General features: G+C 48.7%; 1 protein-coding gene and 1 long non-coding RNA gene across 28 annotated transcripts in view; one reads left to right on the top strand and one right to left on the bottom strand.

Annotated features, from left to right (window-relative positions):
- Cacna1c (calcium voltage-gated channel subunit alpha1 C) overlaps positions 1-22,820 on the top strand; it is a 623,916-nt gene that overhangs the window by 145,497 nt on the left and 455,599 nt on the right. For 13 of the 27 annotated variants that reach the window (XM_087655857.1, XM_087655846.1, XM_087655861.1 and 10 more), the window contains exon 1: positions 7,546-7,777. Coding sequence is in view for 6 of the 27 variants with exons in the window: in XM_087655872.1 (XP_087511998.1) it covers positions 2,359-2,682; positions 7,674-7,777 (428 nt within the window). In the remaining 21 variants the exon portion in view is untranslated. 27 annotated transcript variants of the gene reach the window in all.
- Positions 14,745-18,967, bottom strand: LOC148006337 (uncharacterized). Its single transcript, XR_015686962.1, has 2 exons — positions 18,414-18,967; positions 14,745-17,541 (listed from the first exon to the last, which is right to left on the bottom strand). It is a non-coding gene; the product is annotated as an uncharacterized LOC148006337 (long non-coding RNA).

The following is a 22,820-nucleotide window of genomic DNA, read 5'->3' as shown; positions in this document are numbered from 1 at the left end:
AGGTGATATCCTATTCCTCTGTACGCTCAGACCTCTTAACATGTGCTTTCTCCTGATGGTGTGCCCTAGAGGCATCCTTGTATCTGGGAATGGGTCTCACTATGGAGTGTGAGGATACCCAGGACCCCTTGCTGGTCTTCACACTGGGGCTTTCTGCCTTCTTCTCAAGAGTCACCCACCCCCAACCCCTGACACTGCTTGCTTTGTGAACAGGCAGCTGATCTGAGAGGGATGAAAGCAATGAACTGGTGCAGATAGGGAATTGGGGGTATGCTAGGCTTAGTGGGGAACATGGCTGCTTTTTATAGAAATATAGGAAGATAAGTCCAGGAGCTGAAACAGTGTCCACTTAACTTTGTCAGTGCCACAAATAGAGTCTACCAAGTCAAAATTGCAAGCCACAGACAGAACAGAGCCAGGAAGAGTTAAGTTCTAGCCCAGTTGGGCAAGCAAAGATGGGACGCAGAAGGTCCATTTTGGACTTGCTCATGTCAGTGTAAGAAGAAGAAGCGGGGATATTTTCCACTCTCTGTCACCGGGGAGGTACCCTGGGAACTCACCGTAGGTGTTAGTGTTAGAGCTGCTGATCACTAAATGTAGATATTCACCATTCCCTGCTCAACCCAAAAGCCCAGGAGGAGGTGTGGACGCGTGTATCTGCATGTGTGTGTGCACACACATGTGCATGTGTGGAGTGTTAGGTAAGGAGGGAAGCATCCAGTCTGGCAGTTCCCGGTGAGCCCTGAGTGCAGCAAAATCTTCCATTGTCTCATTTGGTGACCTTTAATGAGTCACATGCTCCTTTGTTTTCTTGGGTTTTGAACGGAGACACTTATCTTGCTGCTTTGGAGAGCAGCTCTGCTTCAGCTGTCTTGGCTAATCCAAACCCATGCTCCTCTGCTCTCTGCTCTGAGGCCTATGTCCCGAGCCTCTGGAGCCTTCCTTTTTTTACACTCAGCATCTATATATTGAAAGGAGGCCAGGCAGCGATAAACTGTGAGATGGGGAACTTCTCAGTCCAGGAGAGATCCATTCTTCACAAGCCTGATACTCCGGAAAACATATTGAGCCCCTGAGGTGCAGGAGCTGCCTGTCGCCCCTGGGCTGAGGAAGGGGAGAGTGAGAAGGGAGTGTGTGGTGAGGTGAGTATGCCAGGGTGTGGGCACAACGGACACACTTTACCGAGGTCTGTGGAATGAGGCTGAAGTCTAACACCACAGATGTCATCCACCAGCTGTGCAGGTGGCTGGTGACAGCTGGTGCCAAAGGAGGCCTGATGTGCTTGCCTTGGTATCCAGTGGGTGATACTAAGTACACAACATCTGTGCATCTCTCGCTTCTTCCTCTCTGTCCACGGGAAGAAACGATAATCTACCTTGATACGATTTGCTGTTGTGCCAGGAAAGGCTCAGGACCCCGCTGTCAGCATCTTGGATACTGATGTCAATCATTTGGCTTATAGTTGAAGTTTTATTGTCTCTGTTGCTGTAGTGATGGGGAGGAGAGAGAGTTTGGAAACCAGCAAGTGTGTTGAGCACCATGCAAGCATGTTGCCTGGGTCTCTTTGGATTGCATGAGACAGGTAATAGACTCATCTTAACTGAGAAGTAGCTAAGTCACTAAAGTAACCTCCATGATAGAAGAAAGTGACTTGGGGAAGACTCTACCATAAATGTTCTATTACCTCCTAATAGTGCCTCCCTGGAACCATGTAGATGTGGTCTTGGAGAGGCGGGCATTCGATGCCCAGATCACTTCACTGGATAGGAGCTTACTTTGGCTTGACGCTCTCACTGCAGAGTGTAGAGTTTCCCGCTCTCGGGTGTACTGTGTCTTTGCACCATCAGTTCTAGTGCTGGGATGATGAGCTGCTCACACATACACATTTCCTTCCTCCTGATCCCCGTATCCCACCCTCATCTTCTTCCTTTTCTTCGTTACCCATTCTACCTAAACGAGTATCCTTTTATTTGTGTGCTCTTATGAGCATGTATTTTAAGGGTCAGAAGTTGCATTAATTTCGCCGTTCCCCATATACTTTCTAACTAGCTCAGAGCTATGAACGCATGTTCTCACCTCTTGTCTGCCTACGTCAAGTCAGTGAGACTAGTGAAGAGAGTGCCAGGCCCAGGTTCATCCAGCTGAACTAGGTCACGCGGGGCCTGGAATAGATTTCGTGGCTGTATTTCCTGGAGCATACATATTAGTGCTTTTGTATGTCGCTTCCCAAGTTCCTGCAATAGCTTGGGGGAAAAAAACATTTTTATTTGTTTGTCAAAAATTGTGTCCAGAATCCAAAATGTGTCCCCAATGCCCCCATATTCACCATAGTAACTGTTGTCTTTTCTCTCTGCACAGGTTCCAACTATGGGAGCCCACGCCCAGCTCATGCCAACATGAATGCCAATGCAGCTGCAGGACTTGCCCCCGAGCACATCCCTACTCCAGGGGCAGCACTGTCCTGGCAGGCAGCCATCGATGCCGCCCGGCAGGCCAAGTTAATGGGCAGTGCTGGCAATGCGACCATCTCTACCGTCAGTTCCACACAGCGGAAGCGGCAGCAGTATGGGAAACCCAAGAAGCAGGGGGGCACAACTGCCACACGGCCGCCCCGGGCTCTGCTCTGCCTGACTCTGAAGAACCCCATCAGGAGGGCATGCATCAGCATTGTTGAATGGAAATATCCTTTATGCTGTGGGCTGGCCAAGGTGTGCCTTGGACCTGCACCTAGGGGCTGGCCCTCTGGGGCTTACCAGGCATAGATATTAAAGCTATCTTATCCTTACTGCTGCAGTGATGACAGTCAGGATTCTGGACGCCCCCTCCCCCAGACTCCATGAGTCACCAGCTCACGGGACAAGGTCCCAGAATTTGTTGGTATTACAAGCATCCCTGAACCAAAAATCTGAAATATGAATTCTTCTACAATCTAAAACTTTTACAGTATCAACAAGATGCCATAAATGGAAAATCGTCCACTTGATGTTATGTGACAGATTGCAGTCAAAATGTAGGCACTAAAATTTGTAGTGACTGTATGGGTAAGGTATATCTGGGACATAAATGATTTCAAGTTCAGACTTGGGTCCTATCCCCAAGATATCTCATTATGAATCTGCAGGGATTCCAAAATCCAGACAGAGCTTAAATCTGAAACACTTTCACTCCCAAGCATTTGGGAGAAGGAGAAGACTCTCCTGCTGCCACAAGTGACCTTAGAGAAGACAGTGTGGGATATGAGCAGTGTGGGATATGAGCAGTGTGGGACAGGAGCAGTGTGGGACAGGAGCAGTGTGGGACAGGAGCAGTGTGGGACAGGAGCAGTGTGGGACAGGAGCAGTGTGGGACAGGAGCAGTGTGGGATATGAGCAGTGTGGGACAGGAGCAGTGTGGGACAGGAGCAGTGTGGGACAGGAGCAGTGTGGGGCAGGAGCAGTGTGGGGCAGGAGCAGTGTGGGACAGGAGCAGTGTGGGATATGAGCAGTGTGGGACAGGAGCAGTGTGGGACAGGAGCAGTGTGGGACAGGAGCAGTGTGGGATATGAGCAGTGTGGGATATGAGCAGTGTGGGATATGAGCAGTGTGGGACAGGAGCAGTGTGGGACAGGAGCAGTGTGGGATATGAGCAGTGTGGGACAGGAGCAGTGTGGGACAGGAGCAGTGTGGGACATGAGCAGCGTGGGACAGGAGCAGTGTGGGACATGAGCAGCGTGGGATATGAGCAGTGTGGGATATGAGCAGTGTGGGACAGGAGCAGTGTGGGACATGAGCAGCGTGGGATATGAGCAGTGTGGGATAGGAGCAGCGTGGGACAGGAGCAGCGTGGGATATGAGCAGTGTGGGATATGAACTTACATTCAAGTCACCTGGGAGCCGCTTATGTGGCTATTTGTTGCTATCACATGCTGCTTCTTCACAACTTTCTTTTCTATGGCACTGTGTTGTTGTAGCTCACACCCTGATCTTTTAGTGTAAATGGGCCAGGAGACACATGAGGACATATGGTCAGTGGCTCTAGCCCTTGGCTTAGCACTCAGGACCAGAGGTTCTCAGCCTGGGCACTGCATTGGAATCGCCAGGAAAGTTTTAGCAAACTCTAGGAGCCACAGGTCTCACTAGTCCCCAGATGTCTACAGAGCTCTCCAGGCAGGCAAGGCTACGGTATAGCCAAAGTTCAAAGCATCGTCTATAATAGCATGTATCTACTCTGAACACACAGAAAGGTTAGAGGGGACTTTAGAAAACATGTCTCTGAAGGGATGGGCTGTCACCATGGGCATGCCTCTTTACTTCTCAGCATCTTGGAGTTCCACTGGACAAGACATCAGTGCTCAGCTCTGACTGTCACTAGGGATGGAATGAGTCACAACAAACTCCCCAAGTCACATGGCCTGGAATAAACAGTATCAGAACCTTGAGACTTAGTGCTGGGTACCTTTTTAACCCCAACTCATTTAGACAGGGTCCTATGCTTCTTTCCAAGTGGAGTGTCTGGTTTTATTTGCGAGTTTCTAGGAAAGGATTTCAAAACCTCTGGTAGTGATTGGGAGGTAAAAGATGGTGACCTAGGGTGGACTAAGTTCTGTGGAGCAAACAACACTCCCTCCTGGGATATTTGAGATCCTTTCCCAGGAGTAACTATAATAGGATACAGCGCTAAGCAAGGGCTGCTGCCAAGATGTCCAGGCTGAGAAGCCTCACGGAGTCCATGAATGGGTGTGAGGCTGAGCTTAGACAGTTCTGCCAGGCTGCATTCAGAACTACAGAATGAGAGAAGTGGTACCCTATGGGTAGCCACTGTGAAGGGAGAGCACGGAGGCCTGAGATCCAAAGACCCCACCCCCAATTCATACAGCATGTGCTGACAAAGTTGGCTTTAAATCCAGGGTTCCCACATCCAAAATCCATGTCCTTCCTAAACGCTCTGCACTACAGTGCTGGATGGCGGGCCCGAGGCCTAGGCAAGACTGGATGGTTACTAAGAGGTACTAGAGAGTTAGTAGGTGGGACCAGATGGAGAGACATTAGGTGGACAAGATAGTTATTGGGTAGAACTAGATGGCTACTTTGTGGTACTAGACAGTAAATTGCTAGGTGGAAATATGTGGTTACTGGGTGGGACTAGAGATAGCTATCCACTCCATACTTAGGAAGTGCACTCCAGTGTAGTTCTACAGGGGGCCTGAATCTGTAGCCCTCACTGCATGATTAGTGGGACTGGCCTTCCTGAGAGAAGGTGCTTCCCACCTGGGGAGAGGGAGGGAATGCAGCCCACAGTACTAGCTGTGTGAAAGCTCCAGATGGCCTAGAACAGGTGAGGAGGGAGACTGATGGACTGGACTCAACAGCTCTCGACAGCCTGGTGCTGTCCTCAGATAGGCAGTAAAGGATGGAGGTACCATGGGTACGTCAGGCTTGCTGGAAGCTCCTGGCTGCAGCTCTCTCCAGGATCCTCCAGCGTCAGCCTGGTGCTTCAGTGTCTGGTGACGGGTGGGTTGCTTTTACGTTTGTGTGCATGGAGCAGGAGGTAGGGGATGGCTCGCAGACTGGTACAGGCAGTGAGGACACCTGATAGGGCACCAGACAGTGAGAATGGTACCTTGCAGCCTGTGTTGAGAGTTACTGTCTTGAGCAGGTTGGGGCCTGGTGAAGAAGAAGGGGATGTGAGAGGAGGGTTGGGAGAACCAGCTTTCAGAAATGCCCTCATGGCTACCTCAGGCAGATCAGCACAAAGTGGTTCTGAAACTGACTCAGGAACTGACCTTCTGGGTCTGGGTCCTGCTCTAGCTGTTAACTTGATGATTTCAGGCACAACACAACCTCCAGAAGCTTTAGTTTCCTCTGTTAGCGGAAGAGATTGCTCTCTTCCCAGGTGCTGGGGAGCAAGGTCATCACAGAGCTGGACCTGGAGGCTCTGGAAGCATGTCAGATTCTGCCCTTGTCACCCCTGCCTTAATGCTAGGTCCTGTCACCATTGCTGTTGCTATTGGGCACCTCAGGGCAGCAGGCTGTAAGAACCCATTGCTAGGTTCAGGCTCTGGGTGTGGCTGTGCTTCTTGCCTTCTGGGGGTCTTGGGCAGGTGTGAGGATGGCCATGTTTGTAAAGGGGAGATTGGTCATGTTCTCTCACAGGGCATCTTGTGATACCAAGACACATCTGAAAGATGGCATATCTTAGGAGGCATCCTCTGCTCTGCCACAAGGCTGCTGGGGATCCATCGTGAAGGCAGTCATGCAGACTCCCCCTGAGTGCAGCCCAGCATGCCCATAAATCCAACCTTGAAGGCTGTGGCACGAGGCGAGCATGGGACATGGTGGTCAGGGGATCTGGTTCCAGAGCTGCATGGCCACTTGCTTGGTATAAGGTTTTGGGGATTTTTTTTAGTTTCTCTGGGCCTCAAAGATTTGGACTAGATATGTGATTGATGTGGGAGGGCCCAGCCTCACTGCAAGCAGTGCTACTCTTGGACAGGTGGTCCTGGGTTGTATAAGAAAGCAGGCTGAGCAGGCCACGAGGAGCAAGGCGGTCATCAGCATTCTCTATGAGCTCTGCTTCAGCTCCTGCCTCCAGGTTCCTGGCTTGAGTTCCTGTTCTGACTTCCCTTTGTGATAGGCTGCGAGCTATAAACTACAGTAAACCCTTTCCCTTTCCAAGTTGCTTTTGGTCATGGAGTTTTATCAGAGCAATGGGAGGCTAATTAGAAGAGGCTCTGTGGGGGCTGGGGATTTAGCTCAGTGGTAGAGCGCTTACCTAGGAAGCGCAAGGCCCTGGGTTCGGTCCCCAGCTCCGAAAAAAAAGAACCAAAAAAAAAAAAAAGAAAAAAGAAAAAAGAAAAAAGAAAAAAAAAAGAAGAGGCTCTGTGAAAGGAACTTGCTTGTGGGAACACCGACTGGGGCTTTCCTGCTTTCGGTGGTGGATGTGGTGTAGTCTCAGAGGAAGAGTGCTATCATATGAGCTTACTTGTCACCGTGTCCCATCCTGGTGTTTCCATGAAGTCACAGCAAGAGAACATGAGAGTGTACTGTTACTAGCAAGTGGACCCTTGGTTGATGCTCTATAGCTCAGGCCGTCACCATGTCCTGTGCGGATCTGAACTGGCAAAGGGGACACGATCCCTACCTCTGAAGCCACAGCACACATCCTACCTGGCTTTGGGGAGTCCTAAACTCCAGGGAGGTAGAACTCTCACTTTGCTTCCAAAAACTGAAAAGCAAAATCTGTAGATTTCCACGAAGGACTACTTGTTTAAAACCACTTCCTTCCAAGTATGCTTGGGTCCCTTGGCGACAGTTCACGAACCATGTGGAAATGGGGTCCTGTGGGGGATCCTTCCTGGGGCAGACGGAGCTCTTTACCCCAAGTCCACACGTGGGGGAAATGAAATCAAATGTAATCTAAATAAATAAAAGAGGGGAAGAAGTTATTTAGAAATCTGTGTTTACTCTGGCACGCGACTGGCCTCCACCGCTCTTAACATATTAGGAAAAAATTTTGGCAGGGGTCCATGAGAAGCACTTAAAAGGCATATGTTTCTCTTCAAAATACAGGGGACTTGGAATGCATTGTTTAAACAGAATTCTTATGCATTTTTGATTCATTTAAAAGAATATATATATGGACGTCTGTTTGTTTCACTTGTGTTAGCATTGATTTCCTTAACTCCTGCCCCAGACCATTTGAAATAATTATTTTATTGACGATTTTTGCCAATTGTGTGGCCTTAGCAATCTATATTCCCTTTCCGGAAGATGACTCCAACGCCACCAACTCCAACCTGGTAAGTCTGGAGCTCTGCATGTCTTATCACGTGTTAGATAACCGAATTCTGGACGCAGATTCAGAGTGCAAGGTGGGAGAGGGGCGAGACGTGTATTTGACCGGCGCCGAAGTTTGCCACTGCTCAGATCTTCCCGGCCACCTTGCTTTTTTTTATTCAAATTGGCACCTGCCTTATCACAGGCTACTTTCAGAAGAATATTCCAATCAGGTGGCTGTGAGCTGTGTGTGCCTATATGAGTGTGCGAGCGGTGGATCTTATAAGCAGTGTGTGTTACAGATGTACTGCTTAAATCCTGAGTGCAGGTGTTCGCTAGAGCGAGCGTTTTTTGGATCATGGGCCGTGAGTATTTTGAGTGCCATTGTTCCATTGTTAGGCTTTGACTGCTCGATCATAGCATGATTGCATGATAAATAGTTTCTAGGAAGCTTTTAGCAAAGTTTTCTTTTGTGGCCAAGGGGTATCATTGAGTTAAAATGGCTTTATTTTCCTCGGAGGAGGTGGCTTTCCATTTGGATTTAAGAGAGGCCAACCCTGGCAATTTGGGGTTAGTATTTGTCCATGGAAAAAGTGGAGAGTGTGTTTACTTTTGGCTGAGCGTGAAGTCATTGCAAATGCAAAGGCCTTTGCTGGTCTGGGCCTGTGAGGCGAGCTCTGGAATGCACTTGGCAGAACCAGGGCTGCCTGGAGCTCCAGCAAAGGCTGCAGAGACATTGTGACTTTCTCCTGCCCAGGCCAAGACGTTGGCAGTCTTCATGTGATTTTTCCCACAGCATGTTTGGTCACCAAGCCCACCGCCTTCCTGTCACAGGTGCCTTCTTGTTACCTGGGATTGGGCTCCTGGATGAGCCTGGTTTAGGAGAAGCAGGAATGTTATGGGGCTCTCCTTCCTGGAGTTGTGACTGAAGCTGTGGCTTCTGATGCTGTCAAGGGGGAAGTCCCTTTTTTACTGAACCTTCGACATTTCCAAAGAGATTAAGTCTCTCAACTTATGGGTCATGACTGCGTCGGGGGGGGGGGTGTGTGTGTGTCACATATAGGATCTCTTGCATATCAAATATTTACATTATGATTCACAACAGTAGCGAATTTATAGTTATGAAGTAGCAATGAAGTAATTTTATGGCTGGGGTCATCACAACATGGGGGACTGTATTAAAGGGTGGAAGCATTAAGAACTGCTAGTTTAGGGGTTGGGGATTTAGCTCACTGGTAGAGCGCTTGCCTAGCAAGCACAAGGCCCTGGGTTCGGTCCTCAGCTCCGAAAACAAAACAAAACAAGACAAAAACAAAAAAAACCCCATAACAACAACAAAAAGAACTGCTGGTTTAGATACATATTTTAGAGTTACACCGTTTTCTCAGTTTTTGCAATTTAGCTGCAGATATGTAGTGGGGAAAGTGATGTGTGTGTGTGTGTGTGTGTGTGGGTCCTTCAGTGTCTCATGGTCGGGGTGGGGTCACGTACTGGGGATAGCTTCCAAAGGTCCCAGAGATAGACACCAAGTACTGAATGGTGACATGGCTCGAGTCAGTATGCATAATGCATTTGCTGCAGTCTATGCAGCCAATGGAGATATGACCTTGTTTCTTAAAATAAAGAAATCGTTCCCATGTCAAAATATTATAGGCCAAAGTGTCACCCCAAAGCAGGAGCTCCTTCTATTGATCCTCGCTCTTCAAAGTGTTTGCCTCTCTCCCCCGCTGCCCTCCTTTGGAGCTCTGGTCCCATCCCTCAACTTGAAGGAGCTTCAAAAGCAGCTCTGGTTAGGCACAGAAGTTGTATCTGCTCTTAGACCTGTGCATCAGTGGATGGCTATCCCCCCCCCCTCCCTGCCCAGCGTCTGCCTCTGTGTGAGATTGAGACTTTCTAGGTGATAATAAGATAATAAGGAGTCAATGCTGAACTTGTTCTTAAGGTGGCCAGCTTCAGGACATGCTGGGGGGATGGCAGAAGCACACAATACTCTAGAACTGGAGCTTAACAACAACAACAACAAAATCAAACTGGATACTCAGCGAGAGACAGAGTTGTGTCTGAAGCCACGGTTCTCAAACTCCCCGAGGGGAGGCACGTGTTCCCCAACCTTCCCAAAGTCTGTGAGTTTGGAGTAGGGTCCATGGAGCCCACTGCATTTTTAACAGTTTCCCTCGTTGGTTCTGAAGAAAGGGGGCATGCATTGCTCTTGGCGAACAGTGATCGAGAATGTTCTCTGTTGTGTGCGTGACTCCTCCTTCAGCTCCCTACGCAGCCGGCTTCTGTCTACCCAAGGTGTCTCTAGGATCCAAACAGAAAGACGACACATGTCAACTGCTGAGAGGTCCCCTCAGTACAGAACCTGTGAACTCGCTGGCATGGCACGGCCGCTCCTAATCACGTTTCTCTTACAGTTCTACCAGCTCCTATCCCTCCCCGTTTCTCAAACTTCGCTTACTTTCGTTGACAGAGGGAAGGCAATTCAGAGTAGAGTTGTATTTTCGTTTTTAAGGTAGCTCCTTTATTTAAATAAGTTTGTCTGTCATGTGCTGCATCTAACATACGGTTTTACCCTCACAACATCTTGGTTATCTTTTCTTGCTACCAGTGAAGCTCAGTGAGGCTGACCTGGCCAGCGACGTGGTATTTTCTTCTTCTTTTTCTTTTCTTTTCTTTTTTTTTCTTTTTCTTTTTTCTTTTTTTTTTTTTTTTGGAGCTGGGGACAGAACCCAGGGCCTTGCACTTGCTAGGCAAGCGCTCTACCACTGAGCTAAATCCCCAACCCCGTGTTATTTTCTTCTTTACCCATCATTGTCCTGGTGTTGGCCGTGCCACCCACTATGAAGTACGTCATTTATAGCAGAGCTGCTGTGAGCCCGACCTGCTGACAGCTGTTACTCTGTAGGTAAACTCTCTGGTACCTGGTGAACAGCCTCTGCCAGCCGAGAGAACCTATTGTGCGAGCAGAATGTCCGACTCTCCCCGAACCCTGAAGTTCACAAAGACTTGGCTGGAGTTTGAATGTGCAGAGGATGCGCTGGCATTTGACTTTTTGTGGAGAACATGTACCATGCACTTTTGAAACAGGGGTCAGGCTCTGAGCACCGTTATGGGAGAGGAAAGAGTGAGAGGGAGAATATTTGCCTGGCCTTTCTTCTCTAGGGTTTGGATTGACAAGCTCGGGGACACTACAGCCCCACACACTGTTGTAAAATCGGGGTGATGAAATTGCGCACCCTGGGCTGTTGCGAAGGTTAAATGAGAGACTGTGTGAGAGGCATGGGCCATGCCCTGGTTCCCTGAGCCAGCAAACACTTCCGTCCATTAGAACTAAAGTCCTTTACTGAGATTTCTGGGAGTTCAATCTATAGTTCCCCAGGTTGGTGTCTGCTTCAGAAGGATTCAGAGGTGGTCGGATGCCAGCTTCCAGGCCACTAACCTGGGTCTTCTGGGTATTCCAAGGGAGCCTTGGAGGGTCAGTCCTGTGGACTTCAGTCCCCCTTCCACTGCCAATAGTCAGTCAGCTCAGGGTCTCCATGTGTCCCTATCTTTGGATAGCACTAGATTGAAGACTGGCCTGCATTTGGACTGCCCCAAGTCCCAAGGTGAGGGTGAGTCCTGCTGGCCGAGTCTTAGGAGTGACTGACAGTGCACTGCCTGTGTCCAGTGGGTTCTTCTACCCTCCTCTCAGTGAGCTGCAGTTACTTCCAGAGTTGAGTTTGCCAGAGAGGGAGGTGGTTTTGCATTTGCATAGCTACAACAGTGGCATGACAAACAAGCTTTAATGCTGCCATGTGCACGTCATCCCAGTTCAGCAGACGACGTTTGTAAGTAGAGGAGGTCTGTGATGTGCACACTGCAGAACTGCAGTAAGGAGGCGTTTCCACCCCGCTTGCCTCTACCCCTTCATTCATTAGAGAGGGAGCCCAGGATTGCAGGGGGTAGCCTGTGTGTGGCTGAGAGAAAACCTAGGCCAGTACACATGATACCACTTTTAGAGGGCAAGGCCTACTGACAGACAGACAGATGGACAGACGGACAGACAACAGCAGCAACGAAAGTAGGAAGTGGGTGTGAGCAGAATCAGAACTGGAGCTGTCATAAGAGCCGTGCAGTTCAGGAGTCAGAGCTATAGGCACTGAGGTGGGAGAGACCGTCACTGTGACCCGAGGTCATGTACTTAACTGTCTTTTCTGGCCAAGAGACTGCAGCACCTTCACTGCACCTCCTCCAGAAGCCAGGGATTTGCATATACTGCGTATAATCCCCCAGTGACACATGGCGATTTTTATTATTTGTCTCCTCACAGTGGGGAATTAGTTCATCTTGCTCGGGCCTGGATCCCCAATGACTGGCACGCGCCTGGCCCTTGATAAATGGCTGCTGAGTTAATGACCAAATGACTGAATGCCACGAGTCTTTGAGCTTTTCTCTGTGTGGATGAGGAAATGAAGGTTTTTAGGGGAGACTTGGGGAACACGTGGCAGAAAGAGAATTTGAACTAAAGCTGGAACAAAATGTAGCATGGGCCCTTTGCTCCATTGTCTGAGAAAATGTTTCAAGGATGAAACTGTGTCAGTATTAGCAGATATTTTTTTAAAAGCCTACCAAAGCAAACCAAGATCAAACTTCTTGTTTTTCAAAAGCAAAGGCAATATATTTGAAGTAAATGAAGTTAAACGAATTGTTATAGGACTTCGCTGAGCCTATCTAAGATTGTGTGTGTATGTATGTATGAATGTATGTGTGTGAGTGTGTATGTATGTATGTGTCTGTGTGTGTATGCATATGTGTGTATATGTGTTATGTGAATGTGTGTATGTATGTGAGTATGTGTGTATGTGAGTGTGCTATGTATAAGTGTATATATATGTGTGTGACTGTGTGTGGGAGTATGTGTGTGTATATGAGTGTCTATGAGTGTATGTGTGTGTGTATGCATGTGAGTGTATGTGAACATGTTATGTGTATGTGTGTATGAATGTATGTGTGTGTATATATGTGAGTGTGTGTATATGTGTGTGTGTATGTGAGTGTGTGATGCATATGTGTGTTATGTGTATGTGTGTGTATGTGTGTATGTATGTATGAACGTATGTATATGTATGTGTGAGTGTGTGTGAGTATGTGTGTATGAGTATGTGTGTGTATGTGTGTGTAAGCATATGTGTGAATATATGCGTGTATGTGTGTGGAGTGTGTGTATGTATGTATGTATGGTATGTATGTATGTGTATTTGTGTATGGTGGGGGTGCTAGGAATGAAACATGGGGTCTTATGCTCGTGAGGCAAGTGTTTTATACCTGTGCCACAGTCTTGTCCCCATCTTCTGCTTTAACACGATAGCACAGGTACAGCTGGCAAATCTTTGCTGTCAGAAACTTTGAGGTGCCCTTCCTAGGTGCTACACGACACTAGAGAAGTTGAGATCCCTGCTCGGGGTCTGTAGTCTCCTGAATTACAGAATTTAAGACTCAGAAGGAAGACAGAAGACAATCTTATTAGACGGAAAAGGGAAAGCTGTACTCTGGTGGCTCTCCAGAGGAGGGAGGGGAGAGGAGGAGGAGAGAAAGCCAAGACCTTCCAATTTCCATATCCACGATGAGGGTCAGCAAGCAGCCCCCTGGCCATGAGGAAGCACTTAGCTTTAGAGAAAGAGTGAAAAGCCCCGGGTCGATAGAAAATGCACGTAAGCTCCAGACAACACCCGGAAGAGAAAAAAGAAGGAAAAGACAGAGTTCCGTCTCTACACTCAGACAGGACAGAACTAATAGAACCTCAAGGTAGCTGCATAGTGACTATGCCAGAGGCAGGGGGATCTCTATGAGTTCAAGGCCAGGCTGGTTTACAGGGTGCTTTCCACGACAGCCAAGGCTACACAGAGAAACACTGTCTTTATTAACAAACAAACAAACAAACAAACAAACAAACAAATAAACAAGAAAACAGTCACTGTGCAGAGAGCAAGGATTCCTGGAAGGAAAAGCATGTTGTCTCACTAAGACATAATTACTCCTCCCTCCCCACTCCCATCCACTGTCCTGGGGGTGGTTCTTAGCCAGCTCATTGACCAGTAAACTGGATTAACCTTGTGCCTTTTATGACTTGGGAAGCTGGGTCTCCATTCAGGCCAGAGGCCTAGGAAGAAAACAGTTTTCCCTCTTGGGTCTCTAGCCTTTATGTGTGTGGTTGCTGCCCTGTGTGCTTCTGGACACAAATATATTTAGACACCATAGTGATGACCTGGGCTAGATATGATTGCTACTCCATTTCATTGTTTGTGCCAACGTTCAGAGAGTATAAATTATCTCCTCATGGAACATTAATGCGCGATGGCAATGGGATGTGTAGATGTTGTGCGTCTGCTTGTCTGTGTTCTTGCCCACTGGGCCACAGGCGCCTGTGTCCCCATGGCTTTTGGAACTCCCATTTCTGGATCAGGCAGAGGAGGTGGAAGCTCCTGCTGTCATCACAGCTTGAGGAGGACCGGACTCCTCAGAAAACTTCTTGTTAATTTTTATCACCAAGATTTATTTTAAAGCATGGAGGTTTAAACTGTAGGTTAGGCGCGTAACCCAAGGACATCAGAAGACAGAGCTGGGTTTGGGATGGGACCTGGTAAGGCAAGGGCAGGAAACCCAGCAGAGAGCCTTAGACTGCAGGTTGAGAGCATTGGAGTTCAAGTGGGTGGTGAGATAGGTGTGCGGTTAATCAACCCTCAGGGTACCTAGGCTATTGTTCAACTTGGTGTTTGTGCACTAAATATTTCAGAGGGAGCAGGCGGTGTCTGCCTTGCATGTGCCCATGGATAGACACACAGGATGACCCTGTTTTCATCCATATCACCTTTCAGTCATCCTCATCCATTCTAGGGGAAATATTATGTTAAGTTGACTCCTCATGCTTTCCTCATGTACCAAACTCCTTGGACCTTATATGAAGAAAGCCCTACTAGGATATAAAATACAAATCCTTGGCTCTGTCAGAGGATAGTGAATGAAATTTTATTCTCCTTTTGGGGACCACATCATCACTGAGAACCTCAGCTTTTAGACCTGCAGTAACTGTGGGGACAGGGCAACGGGCAATGCACCTTTGAAGTGGGTCATAGTGTGAAAGGTTTTGGGTCCACTGCTCCAGTCCCCACTATCTTCTCTGGCTGCTCCTCTCCTGTGGACTCGGGAAGTTCATCCCATGGTCCTTGCTAGCTATGTGCAGAGTAAGGGAAGGCAGACTGACACTCACAGCCAGCTGACCTATGAATGAGCCGTGCTAGCTCTGGGGATTCGGAAGCATTGATTTTGGCTTCTCAGTGCCTTTCCCCCAATGCTCCCTCTGTTCTCACTGCTTCCTGTGTGATTGAGACACTTGGATCCGCGCCTCCTGACAACTTTAATGTCAGCACACACACTGCTGGCACCATTTGGAGTACACGACATGTGTTAACTCATTTAGCCTTTTCAGCAACTCCACCAGACTTCTGCTGTAGTTGCAAGCGTCCCTCTACTTATTTATTTATTTATCTTTTTACTGACATGTGTATGCATTTATCACAGCCATCCTCTTTTAAAGATTAGGAGAGGCAGAGGGACACAAGATTACTCGTCTGAGGTCACAGGCTGGGAATCGAAGCAGTGGTTCTGAGGTCCCATCTGCCTCTGAACTGCTGTGTGGCATGACCTCTCTGAGGTGTAGGAGGGAGTGGCTCTCCTTGAGAAAACGGTGCTTTCTTAGAGCCTGTGACTAGTGAGTGTCCCATGTACACAGTTGTCTTTCAACCAGGGACACCGAAGGAGAAGCTGTGGTTCCGATCAGGTGTGGAGCTCCTTAGGGTGTGCTGTGTCTCTGACTGTCCTAGGGTTGGGCCATTTCAAACTCTAACTTGCCTACCAGAGGACGGCACAGATCACCCACTGGCTAATAAGATGTATGTGGCTTTGAGGCCTGACTTTCCTCTGGGTCAGCGAGACTCATATTAGTTGAGGTCCTCAGTCACACAGGGCTCTAGGCCTTCTACAAAGTAGAGCATATATTATGAACTGGAGTGAGGGGCAGACTTCCTGAGGCAGGATTACAACCAGAGAGAGAGAGAGAGAGAGGGAGAGGGAGAGAAAAAAAGAGACACAGAGAGAGACAGACAAAGAGAGACAGAGACAGAGAGAGATGCAGAGAGAGACAGAGACAGGGAGAGACAGAGATAGGCAGAGAGGCAGAGACAGAGACACAGAGACAAAGATAGACAGAGAGATGGAGACAGGGACACTAAGAGAGACAGAGAGAGGCAGAGACACAGACACAGACAGAGACATAGACACAGAGACACAGACATAGACACAGAGACACAGACAGAGACAGAGAGAGAGAGACAGAGACAGAGACAGAGAGAGACTGAGCTCAGAAAGCTGCATGATGAGAAAGTTCCAGGCCCTCCCGGGACCTGTCAGTACTTGTGTGTGGTAGGTTGGGAGCACCAGGTAGGAGACTGCAAGGACATCCAGCTGCAGGCACCCATCCTATAGGCGTCCTTTCCCTACCTTCCAAGGTCTAAGGGCTCCTCTACACCCCACTTATACAGCAAGGCTTCACTGGGGACGTTCGAGCAGCCCAAGGTTTGTGGACATACCACTGAGCTGAGCTAACAGGCTCTGTGCTGGACAGAGAAGTTGAACAGGCTGTCATGGTCCTGGGGTGTGTTCCCCCTCTGCCACTGACTGCCACTTAGGCCTTGTCACTATGCTGCCTTGGGCTTGAGGTTTCCTCCACACAGGTGCTCACTCAGTGAGCTGCAGCACGTCAAGTGGGGGAGGTGTAGGAACGCGGGCAAACATGCAAACTGTGTGTGCTGCTCCTATCAGAACTCCGTGGATAGTCCGTCTTCGGAATTTTTGCTTTTTTTTTTTTTTTTTTTTTTTTGGCATAGTCCTCTGTTGAACCTTTTCCCTCAGCCTCAAGACAACTTAGAGATGTAGAAGAACTAAAAGCTAGGCTCCAAATTTAGTTTCTGACCTTTCTAAGATGGACGCAGAGCGGTGCGGCTGTCACCTGCTTGGAGAGCTGGCTGGACGGCCCCAGTTGGGAAAGGGCTTCTGTAGGTGCACAGGCTGGAACGAGCGTCCCTTACCCTGTGGCTGGAAGGCTCATTTGATGTACTTCTTGTTTCTCCTCTATCCAACTTAGTTCTCATCCAATGGATCGGGACTGTCCCACTACTCTGGAATAACATTTTTTTTTATCCTGAAGCATCTGCAAAGACTATTTTCAAATAAGGTCACATTCCCAGGCTTGAGAATGGCATCGTAAAGAAACTTTCTGAGGGACACAGTTCAGCATCTGCTCACAGGAAGTGGGAGCAGGGATCATACGCACCCAGTATCTGGTGCGGTGCCTGGCAGAGACAGGAACCTCAGGAGTGACTGCCCAGCCTTGGGATGGTGTGGGTCGAGATCAGGCTTCTCTAGGGAGGTTAGTCTGATGGTCCTTGTGCTTTTAGTGTTACTATCAGTTACCTCTGGGCTCCTTCCTGAGTGACCTCAGGCTAGCGTTTGCCTTCTGAGTGTCCGGAAGAGTATGGTTAAGTGGTTGTTAGATATTTTGGACATCTGGGCCTCCTTTTTCTGGTGAATAAGCCTGCTGACAAGATACTGGTAAATTCCTGTTCACATTGATTCAAATGATTGCTGTGTTCAAGGAATGTGTTGGGAATACGAAGTTGCACAAAGAAGGCTGGCCGGAAGCCTCTAGTTTCCTCTGGTTACTACCCCAATAGTAGGCTCGAATCTTGTGCTTCTGAAAGAGGAGAATTCAGAACAGTAAGTAAGCAGTGAGTAAGTAAGCAGTGAGTAAGTAAGCAGTGAGTAAGTAAGCAGTGAGTAAGGAGACAGGAGCAGTTAGAGTAAGTAAGGATTCACTCTGCAGGTAGAGTGGGCTGAATTGAGCAGCTTTCCTAGTCGGTGCTTTTATCCCTTTTCCTATTACCCTGTTCCCTGAGTCTCTCTCAGCATAGGCACCTCTAGGAAAAGATCTGGGTTTTCTGGGACGCCCGTTCTATGCAGAATTCTCAGTAAGTATATAAAGATACAAGAATATGTATAGGGGCTTAAGCACTCTTAAAGCTGAACTATCTACTTGGGAAAGGGCAGGGCCACTCTGTGCATACTCCCCTGGCTAGGAAGTCTTGAAGTCCCTGGAATTTGACCTAGCTATTGTGGACCAGAAGCGCTCATTCCTCTTACATTCTGTCTTTGAGGCCCTGAGCTGGCCCATCTAGAATGGAATGGAACATCCTGTCTATACCTTGACCACCATTCAAGCACCACCATTATGTTTATATCCTGTCTTAGGATCCTGAGCAGGGCCACCTGTCACTCTGTAGTCTTCATTGGGGGGCCTGTTGGATGGTGCCCAGAGTTAACCGCCTGCCTAACACAAGATCCTTATGGAGCCTTGTTTGGTGAAGTTGCCAGAAACCCAGTAGGCAGTCATAAATAAAGTAAGCTCAGGGCATCATGGACAGCACAAAGGAGGAGGTAAAAGAGGCGCAGAGAGAGAGAGCTGCAGTTAGAGTCGGTAGCGGGTGAGCATGGCAGGGCCCTCTATGGAGGTGTCCCATGAACAGGAGCAGAGAGAGAGGAATGAGAAGGAACCAAATGGGGGACAACCTGTGGAGAATCCTGCAGGCAGAGCGCAGCAGGGTGAGGACTCAGTGGTGAGAAGAAGTCACTCATAGTATTTTTCACACTGAGAGTCAGGTGAAGGAGAATTTGAGCTTGGGCAGAGGGACCTCCCCCCTGATGAGGAATCTGGGGTTTGTTCCAAGGGAGGGGATGGTGGTTGGTTAGTTGTCACCAGCCTCCCAAGGAGCGGGTGTCCCAGTGGTATCAGAAGAAGCTTCAAAAACTGAGTGACGGCAGGGCCCTCCGCTTTCCCAGGGAGCGCTTCTGTGGCTTGCCAGAGGGCCTGAGTCGATCTCCCTGGGAGCCACGGGCTATCCTTTCTAGAAGGGAAGAAGCCTTAGAAAATGTGTCCCAGCGGAGAGGGACATGAAGGTGACCTCCTGGGATAAGATTTCCCATTTCTGCACACTGGGTTTTGGTGACCTAGACCTCATTTGCCTGATTAACAAGGGGACCTCCAGGAGTCCGTGTGTCTGGACGCCCTTGGTTGGCATCCATCTGGCTGAAAGGGGAGGGCATTCCTGTTCCCAACTCGTTCTCTGCCATTAATAATTGTACACATGGAAACCAGATGTTTAAACGTTCCGTGTGCTTTAGTTCTGAGGTCTCCTCTTTGTGACATCTTTGGCCACACTATACTTTTTATTTCAGGTTTATCCATGGATATCGCGCTTGGTTTTCAGCGTTCACTTAAGCCCAAGTGTCACTCGATCAGGCACCTGTTATGGTCTAGTCCTTGGGCCAGGGACCCCCAGTTATAAAAGAGATAGTGTGAACCTATGTGCTTCCCAGTTTCATGAGGACAGCCGGAGGTTCACTCCCAGTTACGTGGGGGTCGGTATGACCAAGCGAGTGGTTCGGTGGAAAGCATGCGTTTCCTGGCATTTCTCTTTCTTTTCCTCAATTTGCTTAATGATCATTTCTTGCTAATGGTGCTTTGAGGAGTCTGGAGAGGCCCCAAATTGCAGAGGAAAGTGCTAACAGGAAGAGAAGTGCTGACCTGGCTCTGAGCCCCAGGGCAGGTCTCTTAACCTCCCGAGCCTCAGCGAGCCTCAGTTTCCATGTGTTACTTAGGGCTAATTACACCTACTTCAAACAGACTTCTGTGAGAAGCATTATCTCATTAGAGATAATGTTCTTAAAAGCGTTTTGAAATTTTGTGTAGCATTTTTCAAATGCTAAGCATTGTCATATTTATTATTGAGCGCTACTAATTCCGCACCAGAGGTGGTGAGGACAGAAGAGGCCGTTGTTATCACCGTTGCTCTGCCACAGCTGGGTTCTGGGATGTGTTGGGATGGATGGGCCACGCAGGGGAAGGCCATGAATCAGCCGTGGAAGAACTCATGGTCAGACAGGGAGGCAAGCAGTATAAAGGGAGCCATGAATAGGTCTCGGAGAGGCTGTGGGTCTTTCTTGCTCCAACACCTTCTGCCTGTCGTCAGGAAACGCTTTCCTGGAAGAGAGACACTTGACCTTAGCTGTCACTAACAGGAGAAGAAGAATCAACTTGGGGCTCTCATTCATCAAAAGACTCTTTATTGGATAACACGCAGTGTGTGTCAGGAGATATGTAAATACATTTTGGTTGGGGAAATCAAGTACGTCCTGAGAGAAGGTAAACATGGCTACAGTGTTTCTTCCAGGCTACAGAGCACAGAAAGGCCAGGTGCTGTGGGAGTCAGAGGGGCACCTTGTTTAGGCCTCAGAGTCCATGGGAAAAGTTCAGAAGGCAGGATGCTCTACCAGAAAGGCCCTCTAGGCATTTGCTGGTAGTTACCCTTCGTTCACTGCCCATTCCTAATAGGCTTGAAACATTCGCTTCCATATTCAGTCATTGCTGTCCACATGGTTGGTAGGAGGAGCATGAAGAAGTCAACTTTGCAGTTTCCCCACTTTGCCCTTTGTGGGTAGAGGGCTTTGTAGGGATCTGGCTGTGAATTTTAGTGATTGTGACTCATTCAGGGTACAAGTCTCAAGGTTTGTGACCTGAGCCAAGGCCAAATGCTGGGGAAGAGGAGCAAGGGAAAGGCCTGGGAAGTGGGAGGGTGAGAGCCTGTGCACCTCCTGAGGTGGCTTAGGAAAGGGGGTGCCACACGGGCCTTCCTGCTATCACAGATCGGTTCCACTGAAGACTCAACCCTCTCCTGGCCCTGCCCTTGTTCCCTGCCCTTGATCTGTAAAACACAAGGCTCCAGGGTGAGGACAGCAGTGAGAAATGGCAGTGTCCAGCAGGGCTTCGTGTCTGTGCCTGGGGTGCCATGGCCTGCTTACTTAGTGTTTAGAGACTTCAAAAGGATCCAGCCAACATTGGGGGGCCGGGCTGACCAGAGAGGAGGGGTGAGAGACAGAACAGTGCCCCGTTTATCTCCCAGGAGGAAAGGAGAGGAAAGTGGATATAAATCCCGCCTGTGGCCTGTGCGCCATCCTGCCCTGTGAGGCAGGCCAGGTACCAGAGAGCCAGTCTGCCTGCTTCTGTGTGACCTCAATACATCGGAAGGATTATTCACAACAGCTTTAGGCAGCAAAATGCCGATTCCGGCAAAGTAGGCTTTCAGCTTTATTGGCACTGGGCATCACCAAAATACTCATTCACTAAGTACGTCCCAAGGGCTTGTCATACCAGTTTATGGCATGACACATGTTATTCTTTATCAACTTAGAATGGTGATCAGAAGAGAGAACCCCAGACGTCACTGGAGAAATGGGGAGAGCCCTGGGATCACAATGTGTAATAGGATCCGAGAGGAAATACCCCCGGCATGGTTAAAAGAGACCACTTCCTACCATCTCCAACCTCACACAGGCTGAGCTTTGGTAATTAAATAGGCAGAAGGGTTTCTTCCAGGTGAATCATTTGGAAAACTTACTCCCTAATGTGCGCTTTACATGTTCTTTATCACCGATCTTAGACTTAGCAACCAGGAGTGTGCAAAACTGCATTGGAAAACTGTGCCTGGGCACAACTGGCGTGAGTCAGCAATGATGCCAAGGATGGGGAATTTATGCAGCTTCTGGGACTGTGTTATTGTTTGTATGCATATGTGCATGTACAGACAGTTAGGCACAGATACACATGCACGCATACATACTTTTCTGATGCCCACGGAGTCCTGCAAATAAGGAAGCCGTTGAAAGGACACACAGGAAGGCGGGGAAAGGCCCACATGCGTGGCTCTGCAGCAAACCTGCACAAATCTTTGTGACCCGAGCCTGGCGGGTCACCGTGGAGGTGTTACCAGCATGCATGTGTCATATTAAAATACAGCTTTGCAAAGACGCACCGACTTTGAGAGTCACACCATACATAAAGAAACATCCGAAGTTGTCTTCCAGCCACTGCTCAACAACTGCACATCCTCGTTCTGTGCACTTCGCTAAGCTCCTTCCTGCCCCCGCCAGCCCAGGCTCCTGATTCTGAGGAGTACATTATAGTCTTGGGGCCTGAGTCACATCTTCTCTTTAGCTCCCAAATTACTGTTAGTTACACAAATATCACCCTCTAGTAGATTTCTAGAACATAAAGTATTTGCCAGGAACCTTTCCGTTTGTAATTTTGTAATCTTTAATCCCAGTAGCAAGTTTGCATCAGAGATGTTTTCAGTCCTTATTCATCAAAGAAACAATTCAGAGGCAAAGTGCCCCCCCCCCATCCCCAGGAGGTTGCTAGGACCACACATCTAGGAGTTGGAGGAGCCAAGAATTGAACCAGAATTCTGTGTTATTCAAGTCACGGGGCTTACACTTTGCAGGGCATGGAAACTTCTGCATCCATGTCTACACCAGATAGTGGAATAAAAGGGGTTTGAAGAAGATGGATGGATGTTTTGATTTCTGTGACTGCAAGGAGTATGGACAGGATGAGCTGTGTATCGAACCCATGCCATCTGGCCCTGTGCACCACTCGAGATGACTTGCTGGGGACCCTGGCTTTGCATCATGCCTGGATCAGCCTTGTGGCTTTCTTCCTCCTCCTCTTCCTCCTCTTCCTCCTCCTCCTCTTCTTCTTCCTCCTCTTCCTCTTCCTCCTCTTCCTCCTCCTCCTCTTCTTCTTCCTCCTCTTCCTCTTCCTCTTCTTCCTCCTCCTCCCCGTCTTTCCTTTTTTGCCTTCTGGTGATGCACAGAATTCAGTTTTTCCTGAGATTCTATGTATTGACTCGGGAAGTGACATTTTGATTTGGGAAGGTGTGGTCCTTTTGGATGGAGGTCACGTGAGCAGCAGCAGAAGCTGTACCTGGCAGAGTTTGGAGAAGTGGAGGATTCCTTAGATACCTGTTGAGCTTGCTTCGACTTACGACTTGCAAAGTGTGCTTGGGTGTCTGAGATTGAGGGAGAAAGGATAGCTGAGCTGCCTAGAGAGTCGGTGCTTCATTCCCTCGCCCCTGTAGAAGT

Source organism: Rattus norvegicus, chromosome 4, assembly GCF_021556685.1.
Source record: "Rattus norvegicus strain SHRSP/BbbUtx chromosome 4, alternate assembly SHRSP_T2T, whole genome shotgun sequence".
Lineage (NCBI taxonomy): Eukaryota > Metazoa > Chordata > Mammalia > Rodentia > Muridae > Rattus > Rattus norvegicus.
This window is presented reverse-complemented; position numbering and strand designations above follow the sequence as displayed.